The sequence below is a fragment of the Prunus dulcis genome, chromosome 2 (assembly GCF_902201215.1).
Source record: "Prunus dulcis chromosome 2, ALMONDv2, whole genome shotgun sequence".
Classification (NCBI taxonomy): domain Eukaryota; kingdom Viridiplantae; phylum Streptophyta; class Magnoliopsida; order Rosales; family Rosaceae; genus Prunus; species Prunus dulcis.
The window spans coordinates 14,942,343-14,963,790 of NC_047651.1; the positions used below are offsets into that span (position 1 = coordinate 14,942,343).

Sequence of the window (21,448 nt, forward strand, 5' to 3'; positions counted from 1 at the left end):
TGTTTTACCAATTTCTTGTTACTCCGATCGGGAACTGCTACAACTTGATTCTGCTTTTGACGTTTTGTTATAGATTTTGATTTCTTTGTGGTTTTCTTGGGCTTTCTATGGTGATCTTGGCGCTTCCTCTTCCTACTCCAAAGGTTCATCTTCCAGGGCACAACAGAAGGAGCCTCGTCCTCTGTTTTCACATCTTCTTCTTCTTCAATTAAAAAATGAAATACTAACTATTCACTAAGTAAATAATAATTAAAACATAACTACTAATTAAAGTAATTAAAAAAGAGAAACTCAGAATTCAAATGGTATGGCCGCGCGGCTATACTTAAAAAAAATTCTATTTACATACTACAGCCGTGCGGCTGTACCGTTGAAATATTCTATTTATAGATTATAGCCGCGCGGCTATAGCAATAAATAGTATACACGTGCGGCTAGAAGCCGGATTTTTTCGAAATAAGAGTAAAGCCGCCCGGCTATACCGGCGTCCTTTTTTGAAATTCCTTTTTATGAATAGTACAGCCAGCGATACTGATAATGTGATCTTTATTTATTTATTTATTTATAATTGTTTTTCCCCGATTTTTGTTTATCAATCAGAGGTTTACAACCAAAAAAGCAGAGGAAAGATTTGACGTCGAATACTTTCTATCTTCAAATTAATTGGAGTTATTTGCTGATCTCATATTCTTACTCAGACAGAAAAATGCATTGCTATTTTTGTAACATCAGACAAACGAGGGTGCTTTGAGTTTTATTCATGTTATCTACACCCAAAATGGTGGTCTGCACACCCTTATGTGAGAGGTTATTAAATTCTTTACTTCCTTCACATAAGAGTTGCCATTTAAGTTTTTGCTGCATTTTATTGATTGTTCAGGAGTTATTGGATATCAAATCCTTGCCATCAATGGAACTGCAAAGTTGGTGCAAGGCTCACACAAAAATAGCCCAGTTTTTCAAGCTCATTCCAAGATCACTTTTTGATCTTGTGGACAAGTGCCTGACAGTAAACCCAAGGCTGAGGATCAGCGCAGAGGAAGCGCTGAGGCACCAATTCTTTGCCTCGTGCCATGAGAGCTTGAGGAAGCAGAAGATGTTCAGGCGTGAGGTTATGAGTACCCAGAATGATCTTCTTCTACATGAACTGTAATGTAGTTTTGATTAACATATTTGAACAATGAATTTCATCACCCAGTTCTTTGGCTTAAAAATTGTACCGTTCCCATAAATAAATAAAGTAAATAATTGCTTAGTTACGAAGTAAAAGCATGTCAAGTCAAACGCCAAACATCAAATTTTAGTTTGACTGCGTAAACTTGCCTTGAAAATTCCTCACCACTATTCTTGCCCTCAATATTTTTTTATTTTTTTATTATTATTATTTTGGCTTTTTGAAAAGCATCAATATGTAAAAATTTTAACATTCATTGCGTTGTTTCTTTTTTGATCTGATGGAGATAATATACAAGCAATTACCATCCAACGGGGGGCAAGTAATAATCAGTACAAAGAAACAAACCAAAACTGTTTTCAAGGAAAATTTACACAGGTAGTGGATCAGACCACCTTCTTTTTACCTCCGACTTTGATCGGACCTCCTTAAGTTTCCCATCTACTCCATAATCCCTCTCCATAACAAGGTTGATCCCTTCATTTGAGTACCATCCGACTCCAATGCAAAGGATGCCATCCTTGTTTACATCAACATAGGCCGTGACACCACCCGGAAGCCAAAGCATAGTCACATCTTGCATGTCTAGCATCTCTTCTTCTCCAAAGTACGCTGGATTCCCCGGCAAGCTCCTCTTCTTTAGAGTTTCTGTGCAAAGATAGACATACGGAGTACTATCGTTTTGCTCCATTACCATCTGGTCTATCTCCTCACCAAATACTGGAGTGCCACTGACCTCAAACACCTTCCATGACCCAGTCAGCTCTGATGGTCGGGTTCGTTTGCGCTGAGAAAATGGTTTCAAATCGAACTCCAGATCACTGTTTATGGTACAATAGGAATGAAATGAGTTCTCCAATGTCAATACAGATAACAAAATTACTGCTATAGTTTATAAGCAATGCAAACTCTAGAAAACCATATGCTCTACAGAACTCTGGGGCATGAGCCCCAATGACACATAAGGTTGCATAAGAACAAATTTTCCTCGTGTGTGCCGTACACACAAGCAAGCTTGAATCCTGTTATCTTAACTGAGAATGCCGTTACTTATAGTCTTTTCATGGCAGCTACACATTGGTCGAGAGACTCACACAACAGTCGATACTCAGGATTTTTTTTAGCTAAGTACCGTGAGGGAAAGGTGAAAAGAACCCTATTTAGGGAGTGCAATAGAGAACCTGAGATCCGATGCGAACAATCAGTCGAAGGAGCGGTGCAAACAAATGAGTTTTACAGATTATAAGTGCAAAACTATTTCTTTTAGATCTGAAGTCTTTAGGACACTGAGTGCAAGAGGATACTATAGTTTTTCCAGAGATGTACTGAAAGAAAAATCTATATATGTATATTTCAAGTTTTATATATCTCTTTTTTACTCCCTAGTCCCTGTGATATGATGCTATTACCATTGCATTAAGGTTTCCAGGACATCTATGTCCTACTAGCAAAATGGAATTTCCATTAATGCATAAGTCACAAAAGAAATAAGATTTCAATTAGATTTGAAGGTAACAATATGCAAAATCTTTATGGCTGTTAGAGTGGCCCAAACAGAAACTTCTGAAATTCTGATGCACCAGTCCTACTGAAATTACAAGAAAATAACATAAAACACATTTACGTTCTGACGAAATAGTACCAATCCATTACAAGTTACAACTTACAACATTATGTAGCAAACTCCAATGTGAAATAAACTTTAGCATAGGATACCTCGGGTCAGGAAGATTGGCAGGACTAACCCACTTTTCTTCATAAACAGCAACTCTCATTATCTGTATGCTTGAACCACCATTGCTGAATTCTATAGTATGAACGATACGTAGCCTCTTGTGGCAACCTTTAACCAAGCACTGGACAAGGAAAAATTAAGAAAATGAATAACTAGTTTTTAAGTTTCTCGTTGATTGAGGTGGGTGGGGGAAGTGGTAGGTCTTAGGTTACGATCTTATCATTTGTAAAAATAAAATAAAAAACAATCATCACAACATTTATAAACCCACATCAATACAATAATAAAAAAGTTTAAAATATTAACCAACATATTTTAGATTTCAAGACCTTTGTTCTGCAATTATCACATCTACTGTTCATTGGCATTTACGACTACATTTGTACATGCACTTTTATTACAGATCATGAAAGGAATTTAACAACCTCTATCTACGTGCGACTCGGAAAGTGTCCAGTATATGCCATACAAAACTTACTTGTTCAAATTTGAAAGTTGGTGAAAGGTAATACTTAGAGTCATCATCTTCACCAACCGGGATATCAACAGGACCCCTAGAATAAGATCCATCCTGCACATTATCAATCAGAAGCTTAAATAGTTCCCATTAGTATTCAAGAAAAGATGGAGGATACTTTTGTCTAATGAAAACCATAAATGAAAAATTACAGGAAGCATTGATGGGAATCGAACCCATTGTAAAATTTGAAAGAGAGAGACCTATAATTTCTTTTCATGAACTGATATTCATGCCGTGGATGTTTCTAAGATAATATTGAAAGCACTGTTGTAAGAAGCTATCTTTATAATGAACAAGATTCACATTTAACAGATTCAAGGAAAAATACTATACAAGTGCTTAGTCGTACTGTATTTGTTCCAAAAGTTGAATATGCATTTTATCACATAGGCTAGGCACTTGTCGTACTGTATTTGTTCCAAAAGTTGAATATGCATTTTATCACATAGGCTAAATACTGATGATTTATGAAATCTCTAAATTGGCCAATTCAATCTGAGGCCTAGGAGAAAATTGTTTAACATCCCTAAATACTGATGATTTATGAAATCTCTAAATTGGCCAATTCAACCTGTGGAAATGTTTTTGCAAATACTTACTAATAAAACAGCAAGTAGTAGTTACTTCCCAAAACCTAAATAATATTTCAACTTTTAGCACTCTCTCATTACCAAGAAATGATAATATTGAAATGCATGCAGCAAGAAAGTCCAAAATTTTGAAGTCTGCAAGCTAATAAATAATGTCAACACTTGTTCTTGGTACTGTAGTACTAACTTAGCATGCATTCTGAATAATATTGAAGAGGGACAGGGAGCATGCGTACCTCAAAGAAAACAAGACCAGGTTCCTTATCCATGACATCTTCTTCCATCACGTCACTTCTTCCAAAATCAAAAGACTCAAATTCAGGCAAAACATGTTTTTTTCCACTTCCATCAATATCGTTTTTGTGTGAAGCAGTGTCTCCACCTTCATGCTCTTCTTTCGTTCTATTGCTTCCTCTAATATGTTGTGGTATTTCACCAAAAGGATTTAAAGTCACCCAATTAATCTTCCTTTTGATTTGAGATGTTGGCCCTCCAGAATAGGATGGCACGGCCTCAATGTGGGAAAGAGTATAGCAATCATATAGATGTTCATCCCTGCTTCCGATTTCAATTGGCTCCATTTCAGCATTGATGGGTGAAAATACTGCTCCAACGCCCTTCCATATCCCACTGACACTACTAGCAAATGTAGTCCATTCTGGTCTTATCACAGGTTCCTGACAGGAAAAACCAGTATTGAGTTAGGTTAACTCTAAGCCACCAAAAGTGCAGCGTAAAATTTATGCATACAAACCGCAAACATGAATGCATACTTGTAACAGATTTTCTTCTTCCTGTCCTCTTCTTTTTCTGTTTGTTTTATTTTCGCCCGTTGGGCAGGGGGTGGGGTAGCTTTCTCTGAATGCCCCATAACTTTGCAAAGAAATCAAATTTCCATAATTTTTTTTAACGGAAACAGTTCACTAATGTTCTGATTGATGGCAATAAGTTGTGCAAAGTTTCCCAGATGTCCAGGAAAAGCTTCAAAGATAATACTTAGAGAAGAACAGAACAAACATGAGATCAAAGAACACTCTCTCAACAGAGGAGTCCAATCTATTATCTGCAACTTTAAGTGAACATATAAATTCATGAACCAAATGCTCCAGAAACATAGAAGCACCTGAGCATTAAAATATTTTCTACCAAGTGGCTAATTCCCATCTCGCAATAATCATTACCAAGTAGCCAATTTCCAACTCTCAATACTCATTTCCTCTCCTTTTTTTCCCAACATTCTATCAGCAAGCAAACAAAAAAAATGCAAACCCATTACCCCAACATAGCCCAAACAGAATAAAAAATTTCAAAGTACCTGAGTTTGAAGAACGGTCTCGTCCTCCATTAACATAGCACCAGAGACCAACACACCTTTCTCGCCACCGCCTTCACTTCTCTTCCTCCTCACAACCCTCCTTTTGCCTCTCCTCTTCGGGCTTCTCCCTCTCTCTTTCTCCATCGCAGCGAGCTCGTTGTCCACGCTCCACACATTTTCCGCTTTGCCCTTGACCTTGGCTCTACCACCGTTGTTGTTGGGTGCTGGTTTCTTCTGGCACTGGGCAGCGAGCTTCCGAGGGTATTTTGGGAAAGTGGAGGAGGGGAAGGAGAGAGAGGTAAAGAGGTTTTGGGCCGCCGAGGAGGAGAGTGTGTGGTTGAACCCCAAGTGGTGGAGGTGGTGAGTGGTGGCGGACAACCGGAGCGACGGTGAGGGCATTTTGGGGATTTTGCTTTTGTTTTAGAGAGAGAGCAATGGTCAGCGAGTGAGAGGGATAGAGGGATAAATTTGGGGCCTTTGGATTTGGGCTGGAAATGGTTGTGCCTAATCCAGTGCTTGTGTTGCCAATATTCAAATATTGCGTTTCGATCCAAGAAAAGAAGACCTGTATTATAGATGATGAGGCCCATAAGGATACTGGATCAACAATGAGAAATTTGAACAAATAATTCATAACTTTGGAGGATTTAAATAAATTTAAAAAAAAACCAACCAAGACGACTATAAGATGGGGACAAACTGCAATATAGCTTAAGTAGTTAAGAGCAGTTAGTTCTGCATCCGAAATTCTGTATTCGAATTCCTCCGCGAACTCTATTTTTAGAGAAATGGGGGTTATCCCATGTTGGAGGAATTCTTAAGTGCAATCAATTGTAGTGTAACAAAGAAAGAAAAAAAATCATGTGTTGAAGCTAGGTGGAGTCCATTTCTCTTTAATATTTTTGTAGGCAAAAAGTTGGATATCTATACAGCTAGATTATAGTTTATAGAAAGCATGAGTCTTTCTCTTTCGGCACATATGGGGACCCTTAGCATTAGATATAGGTATTTAAATTCTTGATTAAGTAAACCAAACCCGGTCATGTGCATGACTAGTCTTTCTTTTTTTCGAAATTAGATGGGTCTGTTGGTGTCAACGTAGACAATACCTTCAAGCAAATTAAATTAAGAAATTAATAGCAAGGAATTCATATTTTGGTCCACCCCACCTTTTAACGTAATAGTGGCTCCACCATTGTTGTGCATGGGAGATGAATCATCTTTGGAACCTTAGAACTATTATAAAGCAAACTTTTGTGAAATGGTTCATATTATATGCCCTTATAAGTCAAGTCATAGAGGAATTGATTGATTTGAACCGCAGTTTTACTTGAAATAATATATTTTATTAGTTTTAGTTTATTGGCATGTGGGTCTCATAGATAGTAGCATATTGCAATTCAATAGAGAATTTATCACATAGCATCTTCGATTGCAATTGCATCTATTACAATGAACACACCATTGCAAGTGAGATTTTATTCTTTTAGTTCAATTTCATGCAATAAAATTACATTGATCCTAACTATTGCAGATGCTTTAAGTGATGTTATTATAAATAAATAAGAAGGAGAGATGTTATTATAGATAAGAGATTACACATCCCGAAAATAGTTAGATAGATGTTTCAAAACCTAGTTTCACCAAAAGTCAAACCTACAAAATTGAAGGGAATGGCTATTGGGTATTGGCTAATCGAGTTTTCCTTGTGTCATGATTCATGGAATTTTTTCATGGATGGGTGTGTAGTGGTTTGAGTTGAGAAGATATGAACATAGGGTTAGTGGATTTCGATGGTTTCGATGGTTTTTTTCAGTACAAGTGATCTTGTAAACTATAAGAAGAAAAGAGTTTTTTTCACACACACACTACCACAGTGTCATGAGAGTTTGAGACCACTATAGTCTGCAAGTCAATATCTTTTTTCACTAGACTAGACCTCAGTTGGGGGGTTTTGATAGTTAGATGAGTAATTATAGTGTGGTATTGGAGTATGGTCACGTGATATAACTTATTCACGTATTAGAATATAATTAATTTTTTATCAATATTATATTTAAAAATGAAAAATCTTAACCATATCATTCATTCATATTACAACAACATGAACGAGTTGAATCAAACATTATAATTAGTTTTTCATTTTCTTTCTTTTTACCCAAATCGTTTGATGAGGTCATTTTTACAACAAAATGAAGAAAAAATAAGAAACGGTGAAAATAGAAAAACAAATTTAGGCCACCATGAGCTCAACAATGTCATGGACAGCTCACAAAGTTCTTGTCCACTAATAATGATTCCGAGTGACATTGTGATCTCAATGATTTTCTTCATGACCTAATGTTTGGTCAGTGACCTGCAAACCAGTCCACACAAACTTGAATTAGTGGAACAAAATCTACAAGGAACGTCTGGTACATATATATACCCCCGCATACCTGAAAAGGGTAACAGCTTTTCTTCACTTTTGCTCTATGTCATCAGGACCTCTAGCTGCTCCTCTATCTTTAGAATATAATTTCATTATGTCCTAACATATATTATCATGAGCCCATTTCATGATGTGGTTGAAACATTATTCATTCCCATTCCAACCCTGCCCTCTAATCCCCATTTCATCTTGGCTTATTGGTAGGTAAACATGGATTTGGTGTCTATATATTGTCCTGGATTCAAACCCCACCACAACTTTTAGTGGGCAATATATCAAGGGAATTATCTCACTATATTGTCGACTCGATGCTAACCACTCGTTTAAGCCCACTCGACAATGTGTCACATATGATCCTATAATTGTTTATTTATTAGATCCTCGGTGAAAAATCATCATTATAAAAGTTCAATCAAACTTAACATGTTATGTTATTAGACTATTAATTATAATTGCACAATTAAGCACAATTTCATGGTCATATATTTGCAATTTAATTATGTTTTTGTATTGTTAAATTAGAAAAGTAGATGTATTCAACAGATCTGGATTCTCAGTTGACCAAAGAAAGGCTCATTATCATACTAACAAAGTTCCAATTAGTGTTTGTTTTTTTTGGATAATCTCTTCACACATATCTATATCCTTATAACATTGCAAACAGCACCACCAGGTGTGTGGCTGCATTCTCCAAAGCAATGGATAAATAAACAAACATATATATATTCTCCTACGAAATCATTAGCTTTCTAATTCATTTTAGATTCAGAGTTCTTTAATCAATTAGAATACAGAGTTGGAATCACATATATTTATTGTGTTTAATTATGTTTAAAATTCACATCGTTGAACCTTAAAATGTCGTGATTATTGGCTTAAGTGAAATATGAATTTTTCTGATTTTGAAATATTCAGTCCGAACACATAAAAAGACTGTACTTGTTAACTGATATTGGGCGGTACGTTTCTCACTCAATAACCTATGATGACGAAATAAAAATATGATATTTTTATATATTCGTATTGAATACGTGAATGCATCGTAACCGAACCCTCAGACATGATATTGATACCTGTCTCTACTTCAACGTTGTGGTTGCTTTCTGTTTAAGAAATATGATTAGACAAAGGTCTTGATCAAATAAAAATTCCACGTAATCTTCAGTTGGCAAGGCACATAAACTAACATTATTATCATGGGGCCATGGGCACAACATGACATCCACATCTTATTTTAGTTTTGACTAAACCCTAACTAAATCACAAGATTGCGTCCATGAACGTACCACTTTCTTAGATACAGTTGTAGCTTGCAACCTAAAGCCAATTTCATACGCGAAAGAAAATAATTATTTGCAAGTTCCAATGAGCAATGCGAGTCAAAAAAGCAAAAATAAATAAATAAATAAATTAGTCAAAAAAAAAAATCGTAGAAGATGCTCTTCATTGAGTTTAGCTTAGTTTAATCATGGTGGTGTGATCCAATTATCCTTAATTAATTAAGCTTTTTACCAAGTCTATTTAGGTCAAAGTGGAAGTTGATCGGAGTATTTAACTATTTATGCTTTATTTTTATTTATTTATTTTTGCGCGGGTGGGGATTTCTTTGACTTTATCAGAATAATAATATTGCAACTTTTTTTTTCTTTTTTGGAAAGTTGGTCACTTCTTTATGAAAAGAGATGCTAAAAGTTGGTCACTTTTGTTCTACTTAATTTCCTTTGCAGATTTACGAACAGGCCACGTGTTACCAAATTGCGTGTATGCAGGGCAACTCAAGAACACGCAACAAATGACTGGTGATATTTTATTTTAATAAATAAATAATTTATTTAAATAAAAAAAAAGATAACAACCTTTGTCCTCTAGAAATTTTTATTTATAATTATTCCACCGTTACGTGATGTTATTTTTGTTTTAGCAACTTAGTTATAACTCAAAAGGTTCCACCGCAAAAAGAAATTTGCCCGAATGTTTTTGCTATTTGATGGTTGCTTATTCTAATCGTTCATCATTTCAAATGCGTTCATGGTAATTAAACACCAAATCATACTTCATCCGCTCATGACATTGTTACAGAATGATCACTACCACCTTGAGTTACTCTATTGAATTGGAGGCGATCACTCAACCTTGAGTACGTAATCATGCATACTCATTTATACTTTTTGTGTCGTTGCAACCCTAAACGTTTCAAGATACACTAATGCTATTATTTAGAGGTTCAGTGGCTGACTCGACCCCCACTTTACTTGAATATTGTCTCTAACTTAACCATTGTATATGTGGAGTGTTCAATTGTTGAGCTTTTATTTCAAGAAGTTTTTCAGTGCAACTTATAAAGGACATGCTACTTAATACTTGCAACAAAGATTAAAATGCGACGTAAGACTTTCACTTTTTATGATCCACATTCTTTAACAATCTCTTAATGTCCTCCAATCTTTTTTTCCAGATAAATCTGACCATCGTTGTATTATTTGAAAATGATTATATAACCCAAATGACTTATACCTCAAATGATTGAGAGTATTCTATCTAACTTAATCTTTTTTTTAATTTTTTATAATTTAGTATCGCTTGTATTAAAAGAAAATAATCGTGAAGTCATGATGCAAGTGTGTTTGGTATATAATCTTCATACTATTTGGATTATTATCCCCCAAAAAAAAAAAAATTAATGCCACGTACTTTGATTATCCAATGTTCTTCCCCTAGATATTATATTAATTAGTTTCGACCAAATTTTTTATTTAATTAATCAGTAATATTAGCCCCTTCTTCCACCTTGGTGATATGCGCTGGTCAAAGTTGGTGAGGTTCTTGCGGGCTAGCTCGGCATAGCAGCTGCACTAGCCCTTGTCCGTTACCCAATTTCCAGAGTCTCGTCCCATCAGATCAGAAGCCAAATGCCTGACTGATTTCATATATATAGTTACAGAAAATCACATATATGCTCGTACAAAGCTTTACCTGCCAAAGTCCTACATTTATTTGCCCACACCATATGCCATTGTATATTCTTATTTGACAACCCCCAGCCTGCCCAAGTGTCTGCCAAAATCTGACTGACACTGAGGAAATCAATTCAATCATTCTAAGAGATCAAATAAAATCTACACTTCAGTAGAGAATGGTTAACGCGTCGCCATCGAATACATTTTCATTTTTTATTTTTTATTTGGTACAGAGGGAGGATAAAGCCCCAAATCAAAAAGAATCTAAACAGAAACTAAACGAGGCCTAGCAACACCTCACATCAGCAGCTAACATAGCATTAAGAAAAGTCAGAGCCTCCAAAACACATTTTCATTTTCATTTTCATATGTATAAATTTGCATTATAGACAAATCTCGAGTGATTAGCTACAACCAAAATAGCGAGTTTGTGTGATTTAAAAAAATTATAGATGAGGAACTTTAGAACCGGCGAATTTTATCCTATTAAACATGTTTACAAGTAGCAAGAATAAGAAGAAATGAGATATATTAAACAATGAATGGAAATCAGATCAACTGCTCCTCCTACTTTATTCAATTATTGATTTTTGGGAGTACTTGATTAAGGATTTTAAGGTAGGAGTTGCATATCAAATGATTTTGTGTGTGTAAATAAACGGATTAGAAGTGATAAATATACAATTTCATTTTTATTCTCATTGCTTGTACGTAAACGTTTATCCCTCATAAATAATGAATGACCCACGGCATTGCGTTGCTATTAATTTTACATCAATCATGGCAATGGCATTCCAGTAAATCTGTTTTGTACAAATCAAATATCATGATGCTCGACAAATGGGTGAAACATGAATATGTCAGTGTCGCATTTGTGAAGGTCATGAACCCTAAAAATTTTCAACCCAAAAGCCCCACCACCCTCCCATTTTTGGCCGACAAACTAAAACCCTCAAAGTCCTTTCTAAACCTCTACTTTTTTCCCATAAATACATATCTGATGTGCCCAGCACGACTCAAAAAGAAAAGGAAAAAAAAACTCATGCCTTTTTTAATTGGAAAAGTCAATGTCGATTTCCATTGAAATGATGCTGTGGCTTGGCATCATAGGATTCTTGAATTCAGCAAAGCGATGTCGACTGTAGAACTCCAGGCTTGCACTACAGATATGGTCTCTCTGTGCGCCAAATGTCATCAAGAAGGCAATGTTTCAACACTCTGGTCCATGGAGTTCTTACTTAGACTCCAAGTTTGCGAGGGACAATACAAATAAAAGTAAAATAAAGCTTTTGTATACCTCTCTCTCTCATGTGATAGATCGAGCCCACAATCTTAAATCTTTGTTATAAATCAAAGACTAAATTATTGTAACAATGAATTCTAAATTATATCTCGATTTGAATTTTCGTTTTCGAATTTCAATAATTGTTGTTGTTATTATCAAATTAGGTCTTATATTGTATTATTGATCATTTCCGTCAATTAATCCGTCAAAGATTTTAGTAAATTGAAGGTAAACTCAGAGGCTTTTACTAAAAAAATTTGTTTGCCTTTTTCTCTAATATGTATCAACTTTGTTAGAGATCCATGCGTGTGGACCATTACAATTTGAAGGCTTTAATAATATGGAACCAAAGTACAAAATGATGTTGTAGGCTGGTAGGGTCTCTTCACAAATTGAATCCATCCATAATGGCTTTGTTCCACGCTTGGCTACAGCCCATGTGATTTTTTCCTCTCTTTTTCGAGGGGTCAAACTTTGTCATTGCAAGTCATAAAGTTAATTAAAAAGTTTTATTTATTTATTTTTATAATAGGAGAAAGTTCATTATTTAGTTATTAGATAAAGAACCACCCACCCCTCTGTCTATGTTGTTAAAAAACATACGCCTATACGAAGAGACATCCTGGTTTAGCTTTTCTGTTTCGGGCCTTCTGGCTTCATTTGCTCCACATAAAAAAAAAAGGTTATATATATTTTGTTTCGTAAAGAATTAAATGTTTATATGAAAACCGAGAAAACAAGTGTTAAATTTTGGAGTTTAAATATTTATTGTATCGTTGAAGTTTATATTTGATAAAAAAAACAAAAAATAAAAAACAAAAAAGTTAAATTTTCACGATAGATATGAAGGATGTTCTATCATAAAAGTTGCAAAACCCTCGCAGTTATAAAAACAAGCGAAAATGTTTATCAAATTTTAATTTAGCTACAAATTCCCTCCCAATGAATGATCTCCCACTGTTCAATTTCTATTTTATTGAATGAGGTTATGAGTTTATATTTTTCAAGAAATAGAATTTATTTTTTATTATTTTTAAATAACAGCGGAGTTGGCTTGAAAAAAGTAAAAAAAAATACCAATGTTCCTCACAAAATACCAATGTTCCCCTTATATATGGCGACTCGTTTATGACGCCCAAGTGCAAAACTTTTACAGATTGATTAAATAGGTAGCAGAATCAAACTTCCTAGCTAACCTCTTGGTTGTGCCTTGGAAAGTTACAGATTTGAAAACCAATTAAACATGAACACAATGAAGAAACTCCAAGAAGACTAAATTGAATGAAAACCCAGTGGAAAAATAGTTGCAGACTAGTGATCTCATGTGTGAACTTTCTTGACATTTTGACAATGTGTGTGAGAAACCCCTCTTATATATATATAGTTTCTCTCTCTCTCTCTCTCTCTCTCTCTCTCTCTCTCTCTCTCTCTCTCTCTCTCTCCTCACTCTTCCGTCTATCTCTTCCTCTCCTTTCCTTTTTCTTTTGTTAATTTCAATTTGGGAATCTAGAGTTTTTAATTTCAATTTTTTTAGATCTTAAAAATAGTTTGGAGTTCAATACCAAATAAGTTTTTAGATATTAAAATCACTATTTGAAAACTCATATTTTAAAAATAAATAATAATTTTTGAATTTACTTTTATAAGTAGAATACCAAACAACAGTCCCGATCTCTTTGACCACAGAAGTCCAAGAAATTTGTGGTCACCCACCATTAGATGTAAATTTAATGGTTCAAAAAAGTTTTTTAAAAGGAGTGCAAGAGTGAGTGAACCGTTAAATTTATATCCAACGGTGAGTGACTACAAATCTCTTAGACCCATGTAATCCAAGAGATCAAAATTGTACCAAACAAAGCCTATTATAGATTTTTCAAACTTTGGCCCACATCCTTTACATACAATTAGTACTATACGCAAATTTATCTATACAAAAAAAACGTGCCAAGAAAACTGGGATACGATTTTTGGCCAAAGAAGCTACCCTAATATTATATGATTTATCTTTTTAAATTGTTATTAAAAAAAAAAAGGATTCTTTTTTGTAACTCTATCATTGTCTACAAAAATAATTGAATTACCAACCCAAAGATGTTGTGGCTACATTGCAGCCAAGGACTTCGCACGCATGGGTAACAATCTTTCCTGGCGTAGCCGTTCAAAGATCATGATCTAGAGATACATCACGATTTTTTTCTATGGTTACATTGAAGGAAATCGAACTGTAGACTTATCAGTCATGAGTCATGACACACTGCCTCGCTTTTCCCGCTTTACTGGTTTTCTCAGTTTCAACCGAAAATCCCATTTTTTTTGTAATTTGTTCCGATTTAATTCAAACCGCACTCTCTCCACCCATCGTTCTCATCGATCTCCGATTCCGTTACTCCCAAAATAAAAAATTAAAATTAAAAAAAAAGGCCCAAAAGATTTTTAGAATTTAGGACGGAGACTCGGGGAGGGAGAGAGAGAGAGAGAGTGTGTGTGTGCCGGCTTTACCAAATTAATTCATTTAAAAAATAATAATTATAATTAGGATACTTATTAATACACTTATTTCGTAACCTCCGATTCTTCTCTCTCCAAACAAACAAAACGACGCCAACGCCACCGCACCAAACAAACATATATGCTCACAACTCACAGCAAACAGAAGAAAGAAAAGACACAGAAAGAGAGGGGAGGAGAGAGAGAGAGCTTTGTAACCGATTCTACAATGGAATCTGAGTCCCAGATCTTCGAGAAACCCTAGCTTTTTTCGTCAAGATTCTCTCCCATTCCTCCAAGAACCGCTTCTAGCTCTCTCTTCACTTCACCTCCATCGCCGCACCTCTTTTGCTCGTCTTCTTCTTCACCTCCGTATCCGATCGAGCTCTTTTGTCTTGCTCGGCGAAGTGCCAGAAGCTCCGGTGCTCGCTCTTACAGCTCTGCAATATTTCGGCGGTTCGGTGCCGGTTCGCGCCGCATTTCCGATTCCAGCAAGTTTCCGGTGAGACTCAGAGAGGAAAGAGAGAGCGAGCTTAGGGCTAGGACCTGCGGTGATTGATCGGATTGTTGATTGTGGTTATGGTGTAGTGGATGAGTATTATGGACGATAGAGGAGGCTCATTTGTCGCTGTTCGGAGGATTTCTCAAGGTCTCGACCGTGGCAACACCTGCCATTCTACTTCTGGTAGTCTGCGCTTACTCTCTTTTATTTTTCTTCGCTTTTTCTAATTTTTTCCTATTCTCTCTCTCTCTCTCTGAAAGAAAACTTTTTCTCTTTCTAAAACTTTTATCTCTTTCAGCGTTTGTCCTCTAAAAAAAAAATTCGGAGCTTAGATCTGCTACTCAGATTTATTGAGCTCCAAGTATCGCTGAAGTTATCACTCCTTTGATGTTTTCTGATATTTTAGATTGCTGTGGTGCGTGAGCCAATTTTATATATTTTTCTCTATTTTTTCCTAATTTTGTGATTATAGTGTATGCAAGTTTCGGTTGAATTGAAATTTTGATTCGTCACACAGTTACCTTTTCTCTCACTTCTGAATGTTTGTTTTAATTGATTTCATCCTAGTTCTCAACAATTGATGTAACTTTGTAATTCTTCAATAGTTTGGAGCTTTCTAGCTGAAACTAAGGGAAAATGTATGCAAAAATTGGTGAAAGAGCAACAAGTTCATTTTACAATAGTGTATGTGTGGTGAATTTTGAGTGGTTTCCTGCAACACCACTTTCATTGTTATTGCAAGTTTTTATCTACTTGTGTTGAACTTTATGGTGCTGACTGGTAGCCAGAATTTTACAAATTAGCTTTAGTAGTGCGGTCTGTGGAGCCTGAACTGTTTGTCTTTAGATTTTATTATGATTTAGCTTGCATTAGCTGCTTATTATATTGTCCCTGTTTCTTGGAACTTCCTTTACTATGAAGTGTGGGAGCTCAAATTTCATTTCACATGCAGGCCCCCATGGGTGCTAAGAAATGTTATTTATTATTTTTATTAATACTATCTGTAGTTTTAAATAGATTGCGTATTTCATAGTAATTGCAGTATTTTAGCTGATGTTAACATCTGTCTTGTTCTAGAAATCATACAAACCATTGTTGTTTATCACATACTATTCTTATTAGCTGAGCTTAAAGTAGTGAAGGGTGGTTGCACATTAAATCTGAGGCCCTTTTACCCTAGGACGGGAGATGAAATCTTAATTAATGATTTGAGCTTATATACTTTTATGTAACCATTTTTCAGTACGTCAAGATTTTCTTTGATGATTTAAAAACTCTAAACTTAATCATTGGGTGGTTTATTTTGTTGCAGCTGAGGTTGTGGCAGGATCAGCAGCATGGCTTGGACGAGGTCTTTCTTGTGTCTGTGCACAGAGAAGAGAGAGTGATGCTCGTCCTTCCTTTGATTTAACCCCTGTCCAGGTAACATGCTTGGAATTGAATAAACTGTATCTGCCCGTTATATACGCCAGTGTGGATTTACTTTTTAGATATGAGTCCTTGGTTAGCAGTTAATGAATTGTATTCGTAAGGGGAATTCTTGTTCTATCTCCAATGTGATGTACTTGAATACCAAAATTTCCTGAATGTAACACTTCCAGTTTCTGATTTTATCAACGCCTTCGATACATCCTATTTGTTTCTCACACTTGGACTTCTTTATGCAAGGAGTTGCTGTATAAATTTAACCAGATTTCTATGTTTTTTTGGGGAGTTTCTGCATGAACTTTTAGGGCTCTTTGCTATTTGAAATACCTGGTCAGTTTAGGCTAATCTGATTACACTAGTATTTTACTTTGACTGGGGGTGGAAAGAGATGCGAGGCTGTCATTAAAATATAAAATAGTATCAGGACTTCTCTGTTCTTGAGATGAATGTATATTTATTTTAATTAACCTAGCTTCTGTATTGATTGGCGATTTATCTAGAAAAAGTTGTGCTGCTGCTTTATCCATTCACCTTTCGGTTGCTTAAATTTTTTGTCATCAGCGTTGGTAATATCAAATGTCATCTTGATCTTTTAATAACCTTGAGTTTATATGCTAAATTTATACCTTTCTACTCTTTGCTTTTTTTACTTTAGGTTTGGTTTTAAGTTTTGGTCTGTGGGAAGAGGGGAAGGATTGAGGGGTTCAAGAAAGCCGTGAAAAGTAGTTTCAGGTGGTAGAAATGATTATGAATTGTGGTTTAATTTTGAGGAGTTTAAATCTGGTTTTTGTGCTGCTTATGGTCATACAAGATCTTCTTTGAAAATACTGATTTTTTAAAAGTTGATATGGCCCTAGAGAACTTTTGGAGGGTCATGAAGTTATAATTGTAGACTGATTGGATTGTGCTCTGCGACTTAGTTGTATAGGCCAACATTGTGACAATGACACTGGAAGTTATCTACTATAAACAAATATAGGAGTTTTCGAAGATCCAGTACAGCTTTATTACTTTAGTTGCCAATGGTCTCTATATAAATGCTTTCCTAGAACTGTAGCCCTCAAAACATATGCTTTTGTTACATGTACATGGTATGATTGTTTGCTCTTTTGTTTGCCTTGATTTTGTCAGGAGGAATGCCTGCTGAGACTACAGAGCCGGATAGATGTTCCCTATGAGAGTTTAGTCCCTGAGCATCAGGTATATATATTAAGTGATTGGTTCCAGGAAAACCTGATTGTGTTTGTGGGGAGGATTTGCATTATTTTTAATTTTTTGTCTGTGTATGTAGTCCATCAACATATTTTACATTGGCACTTGGTATGACGAATTTACCCTCTCTGGTTCACTCTAGGAAGCTTTGAGGGCCTTGTGGAATGCTGCCTTTCCTGAAGAAGAACTTCGTGGTTTAATATCTGAGCAATGGAAGGAAATGGGTTGGCAAGGGAAGGATCCATCAACAGATTTTAGGTAGATCTAGTATCTCATTTGTGATTTGAACAGTTAATTTGTTTCTTTTATTTATCTTTTTCCTTCGTTCTTGGGTTACTAATTGTTGATGTTGAATATTTTGCAGGGGTGGTGGTTTTATATCATTGGAGAATTTGTTGTTCTTTGCTAGGAATTTCCCGGTATGACCTCTGTCTGTCTGTATACACATGTACACAAAAACAATTTTCACCTGCGAGTTGTTGTGAACATAATAATGCTATTGACCGCATTGATCATGTGGTGACGTCAATGTGATAAACAGCTTTGAGAGCCCCTGACATCCCATACTTTTTTTGTTTGTCAAACCTGACATCCCAGACTTAACAAAAGTAAAAATGCCTTTCTGTATATTACAAGAGTGAAAATGCCTTTTTCTGTATATTGTCTTGAAATCAGAAAATATACTGGTCAAAATGACTTGAATACAAGTTTGTTATAGGTTTTTAGGTATGCATGCAATTCTGTTGTTGAAACTTGGGGAAAACATACAAAGGAGATAGTTAGCAAGAGAATTAGATTTTTATTTTTTGTTTTTTATTTTTTTCATGTTTATACCCTGCAAGCAAGAAAACTGATGGTAAAAGAGAAGAATTGGAATCCTAGATTTAAAGCCTTTGAAAATTCCAACCATGCGAGTTGGATTTTCATATACCATTGACATTACATGCAGTAGCAGATAAATTTAGAGCCCTTGATTTTTGGTTCTGTCCATCTTTGTAGGACAGTATGATTTGTTTTTCTTGTGTTACATTATGTACTTTCTGTTTATTTTTATTGTGAAAAAAACCAGCATCATTCCTCTCTGTGGGTGTGTACCAATATGCTTCTCTGTTTGGCTGTTCTTGCATGTGTGGTGTATGTTCTTTTTGGTTCTCATAAAGTTGCTGGGCCCTATAGGGAACTGCGTTAGGCCCATCTTATAAGCTACTTGTCTCATTGAAAGTTACATACTTTCATTGTAGAAATCTTTCCAGGATCTTCTTCGAAAGCAAGAAGGTGATAGGTCCGTGTGGGAATACCCATTTGCTGTTGCTGGTGTGAATATAACATTCATGCTTATTCAGATGCTTGATCTTGAAGCCGGTTGGTACTTTTTCTTGTTCTTTTTTTTCATTTATGTTCAAAAAGCGAAACCTGAGGAATCAAAAGCATAGTGATACTGAAAATATTTTTAGATAGTAGCTTTTCTGTTCTTTTAATGCTCTTTGCCACGTAACAGTGTTTATTTATGTGTAGTCAAACCACGAACATTGGTGGGAGCTACTTTCTTGAAGTTTCTTGCAGGTAAGTTCAGCTTGAATATGATGTTTCATGTATTTTGCTTAATATAATAATGTCTTTTTCTCTTGACAGAAAATGAATCAGCGTTTGACCTTATATATTGCATCACATTCAAGCTAATGGACCATCAATGGCTTTCTATGCGTGCATCATATATGGATTTCAACGTATGTATCCCTCAAGCAGAAGCCCTCCTTTTGTCTGCATTTGTGGCTATCTTTTGATATATGTTATATCCTTCTAGTCAGCTTTAGTAAACCAAATTATGTGAAATTAGTGACAGTTAAATGTGTTTGTGGGGAAAACCTCTTCCGTCATCATGAGCTGGAGATGAATTTAGGGTTACATATTTTATCTTGTAGAAATTTCACACTTCTCTGGAGGTGGTCAGAGATTTTTATGTTGGGCCCAAGGCAATAATGTGTTTTACACGTTTTGGTTTCTTTTGCTAACATTTTGTCCTATTTGGGTTGTGCACCTAACAGACGGTGATGAAATCCACACGCCGGCAGTTGGAAAAAGAGCTTCTGTTTGAAGACATAACACGGCTGGAAGACTTGCCTTCTTATGGCCTTCTTTCCCGATAGCGTAGAAGCTTCTTCTAGAATCTATAAAATGGTCTGTCACAGCTAGTTACATGATCACCGGAAACACTCTTATTTCTAACTGGATGGTGTTTGTACATGACATGATGTTTCCAAAATTTGCTTGCTGCAAGTCTGCATTTTGTCATTGATTCTTGGAAAGGGTTTTTGGTGTTTAATGGATCGAGTTTGTTAGAAGCTGGAACCAAGTGTGATGTGATTCAGGTTTGAAATACGGAATATAATCTCGTAAATTTGGGGTAAGACCAGAGCGATACTACTCTCAGTTCTCCCACGGCCAACGGGATGCTATACATATGTAGAGGTATGATTGGTAATTTGGTAGAATATCTAGGAATGTGGAATGGAATGGGATTCTGTTTGGCTTTAACTTTTGAGTGCTTTCTGAAATATTATTATTTGACCAACTGAGAAATGATCCTTGGTGGGCACGGTACTCTTATGCCTGAAAGCGCCCGTTTAAAAGTCTTGTATTTCTGCCTGACAAATGGAGATGGAAATTGTTCTCTCTTTTGGACGTATGCAGAAAGAATTTTCTTATTTTTTCCATCTAGTTTGCGTTTTAATTGCGAATCCTAGAATTTTCGGGTGTCTAGTCTGTCAACATGGTCGTAGATCACGTGTTATCAGTCTCAACTTTAATAGTCTATGCTCCCAAGTCTTTATTCCTGTTGTTTGATGGAAATTGTTTTGTGCAAATATGAAGTGATCGTTTGCTAATGACATGATTATTACCATAGGCTGTCTTTTATTCAACAAAGCATCTGGGAAAATTGTTGGCAAAAAGAAGATAATTCATGTTAATTCCCAATGATACTTCTAGTTAGGTAGTTAGGTAGAGATCAGATTCTAGATGACAAGAAAGAAACATGATTCTTGAGAAAAAGGAGATTCCTCCTCACCAATATTCCATGGACAAGCTTGAAAAGCATACCAACAGCTTGATGGCACGTTTCCTTCGACCAAGAATTTTATGCCAAGATGTTCATACACGTAAACAAATTAAACTCTATAGCCAAAGGATATTTTACCCTTGAATCAGAATCCCACATCACATCTTCGACATCTTTCAAGAAACAACCTTCCATAATCATTAAACTTTTACTAAATCCTCCTTAATTACAAAACTTTATGCTCCGTTTGAATGAACCTAATATATCCAATTTTGTTGTAAACAAAGTGGTGGAGCCCATATAAAGAAAAGAAGAAAATAATATTCAAAAAGCTTAATGATGATGTTGGAAGCCATCCAATTTGCCCATAAACAGGCTTTCCATTGCTTAGCAAAACACACCAATGGAGAAGAGAGGTAAGAAAGGGAGAGAGAGGAAAGAAGAGTGAGTGTGAAATCTGAGTGTTAGAGCATCTACAATCATGCTCTCTATTTTTTAGTTAAAATTTAGCTAAAAACACAAAAAAGTTATTTTAGGAGCTCTCTATAAAATTTCAACTTCAATCATACTCTCTAGTTTAGGGAGTCATAATAAATGCTAGAATTATATTTTAATTCAACATAAATGGTCCATCTCTATGAAAAAACAATATAAAAATAGACAATATTGATTAAAGGTTTTAAAATATTCATTAAATAGGATAGCATTAAATTATAGAGAGCCACTAGGAGTTCATTCTCTCTCCTCATATTTA

At 35.5% G+C, this 21,448-nt stretch overlaps 2 protein-coding genes across 3 annotated transcripts; one reads left to right on the forward strand and one right to left on the reverse strand.

Annotated features, from left to right (window-relative positions):
• Positions 1-1,410: 1,410 nt before the first annotated feature.
• Positions 1,411-6,217, reverse strand: LOC117619854. Of its 2 annotated transcripts, XM_034349902.1 has the most exons (6): positions 6,008-6,217; positions 5,335-5,899; positions 4,256-4,696; positions 3,388-3,480; positions 2,891-3,030; positions 1,411-1,995 (listed from the first exon to the last, which is right to left on the reverse strand). In XM_034349902.1, exons 2-6 carry the CDS (start codon positions 5,731-5,733, stop codon positions 1,545-1,547), a joined length of 1,524 nt encoding a protein of 507 aa, XP_034205793.1. In that variant the 5' UTR covers positions 5,734-5,899; positions 6,008-6,217; the 3' UTR covers positions 1,411-1,544. The 2 variants fall into 2 exon arrangements, with proteins under 2 accessions (XP_034205793.1, XP_034205794.1); XM_034349903.1 differs by lacking the exon at positions 6,008-6,217 and having other exon boundaries at positions 5,335-5,918.
• Positions 6,218-14,564: 8,347 nt separating this feature from the next.
• On the forward strand, positions 14,565-20,382 carry LOC117617902 (ELMO domain-containing protein A). The gene is made up of 9 exons (XM_034347513.1): positions 14,565-15,179; positions 16,309-16,418; positions 17,556-17,624; positions 17,779-17,894; positions 18,001-18,055; positions 18,878-18,998; positions 19,152-19,199; positions 19,269-19,363; positions 19,682-20,382. Exons 1-9 carry the CDS (start codon positions 15,086-15,088, stop codon positions 19,781-19,783), a joined length of 810 nt encoding a protein of 269 aa, XP_034203404.1. The 5' UTR covers positions 14,565-15,085; the 3' UTR covers positions 19,784-20,382.
• Positions 20,383-21,448: the final 1,066 nt, after the last annotated feature.

Coding starts and splice junctions, on each gene's coding strand:
- LOC117619854 (XM_034349902.1), bottom strand. CDS start 5,733: ATGCCCTCACCGTCGCTCCGGTTGTCCGCCACCACTCACCACCTCCAC. Junction 4,697..5,334: donor AGACCGTTCTTCAAACTCAG/GTACTTTGAAAT, acceptor TTTTCCTGTCAG/GAACCTGTGATAAGACCAGA. Junction 1,996..2,890: donor GCCAATCTTCCTGACCCGAG/GTATCCTATGCT, acceptor TACCATAAACAG/TGATCTGGAGTTCGATTTGA.
- LOC117617902 (XM_034347513.1), top strand. CDS start 15,086: ATGAGTATTATGGACGATAGAGGAGGCTCATTTGTCGCTGTTCGGAGG. Junction 16,419..17,555: donor TTGATTTAACCCCTGTCCAG/GTAACATGCTTG, acceptor TGATTTTGTCAG/GAGGAATGCCTGCTGAGACT. Junction 18,999..19,151: donor GATGCTTGATCTTGAAGCCG/GTTGGTACTTTT, acceptor ATTTATGTGTAG/TCAAACCACGAACATTGGTG.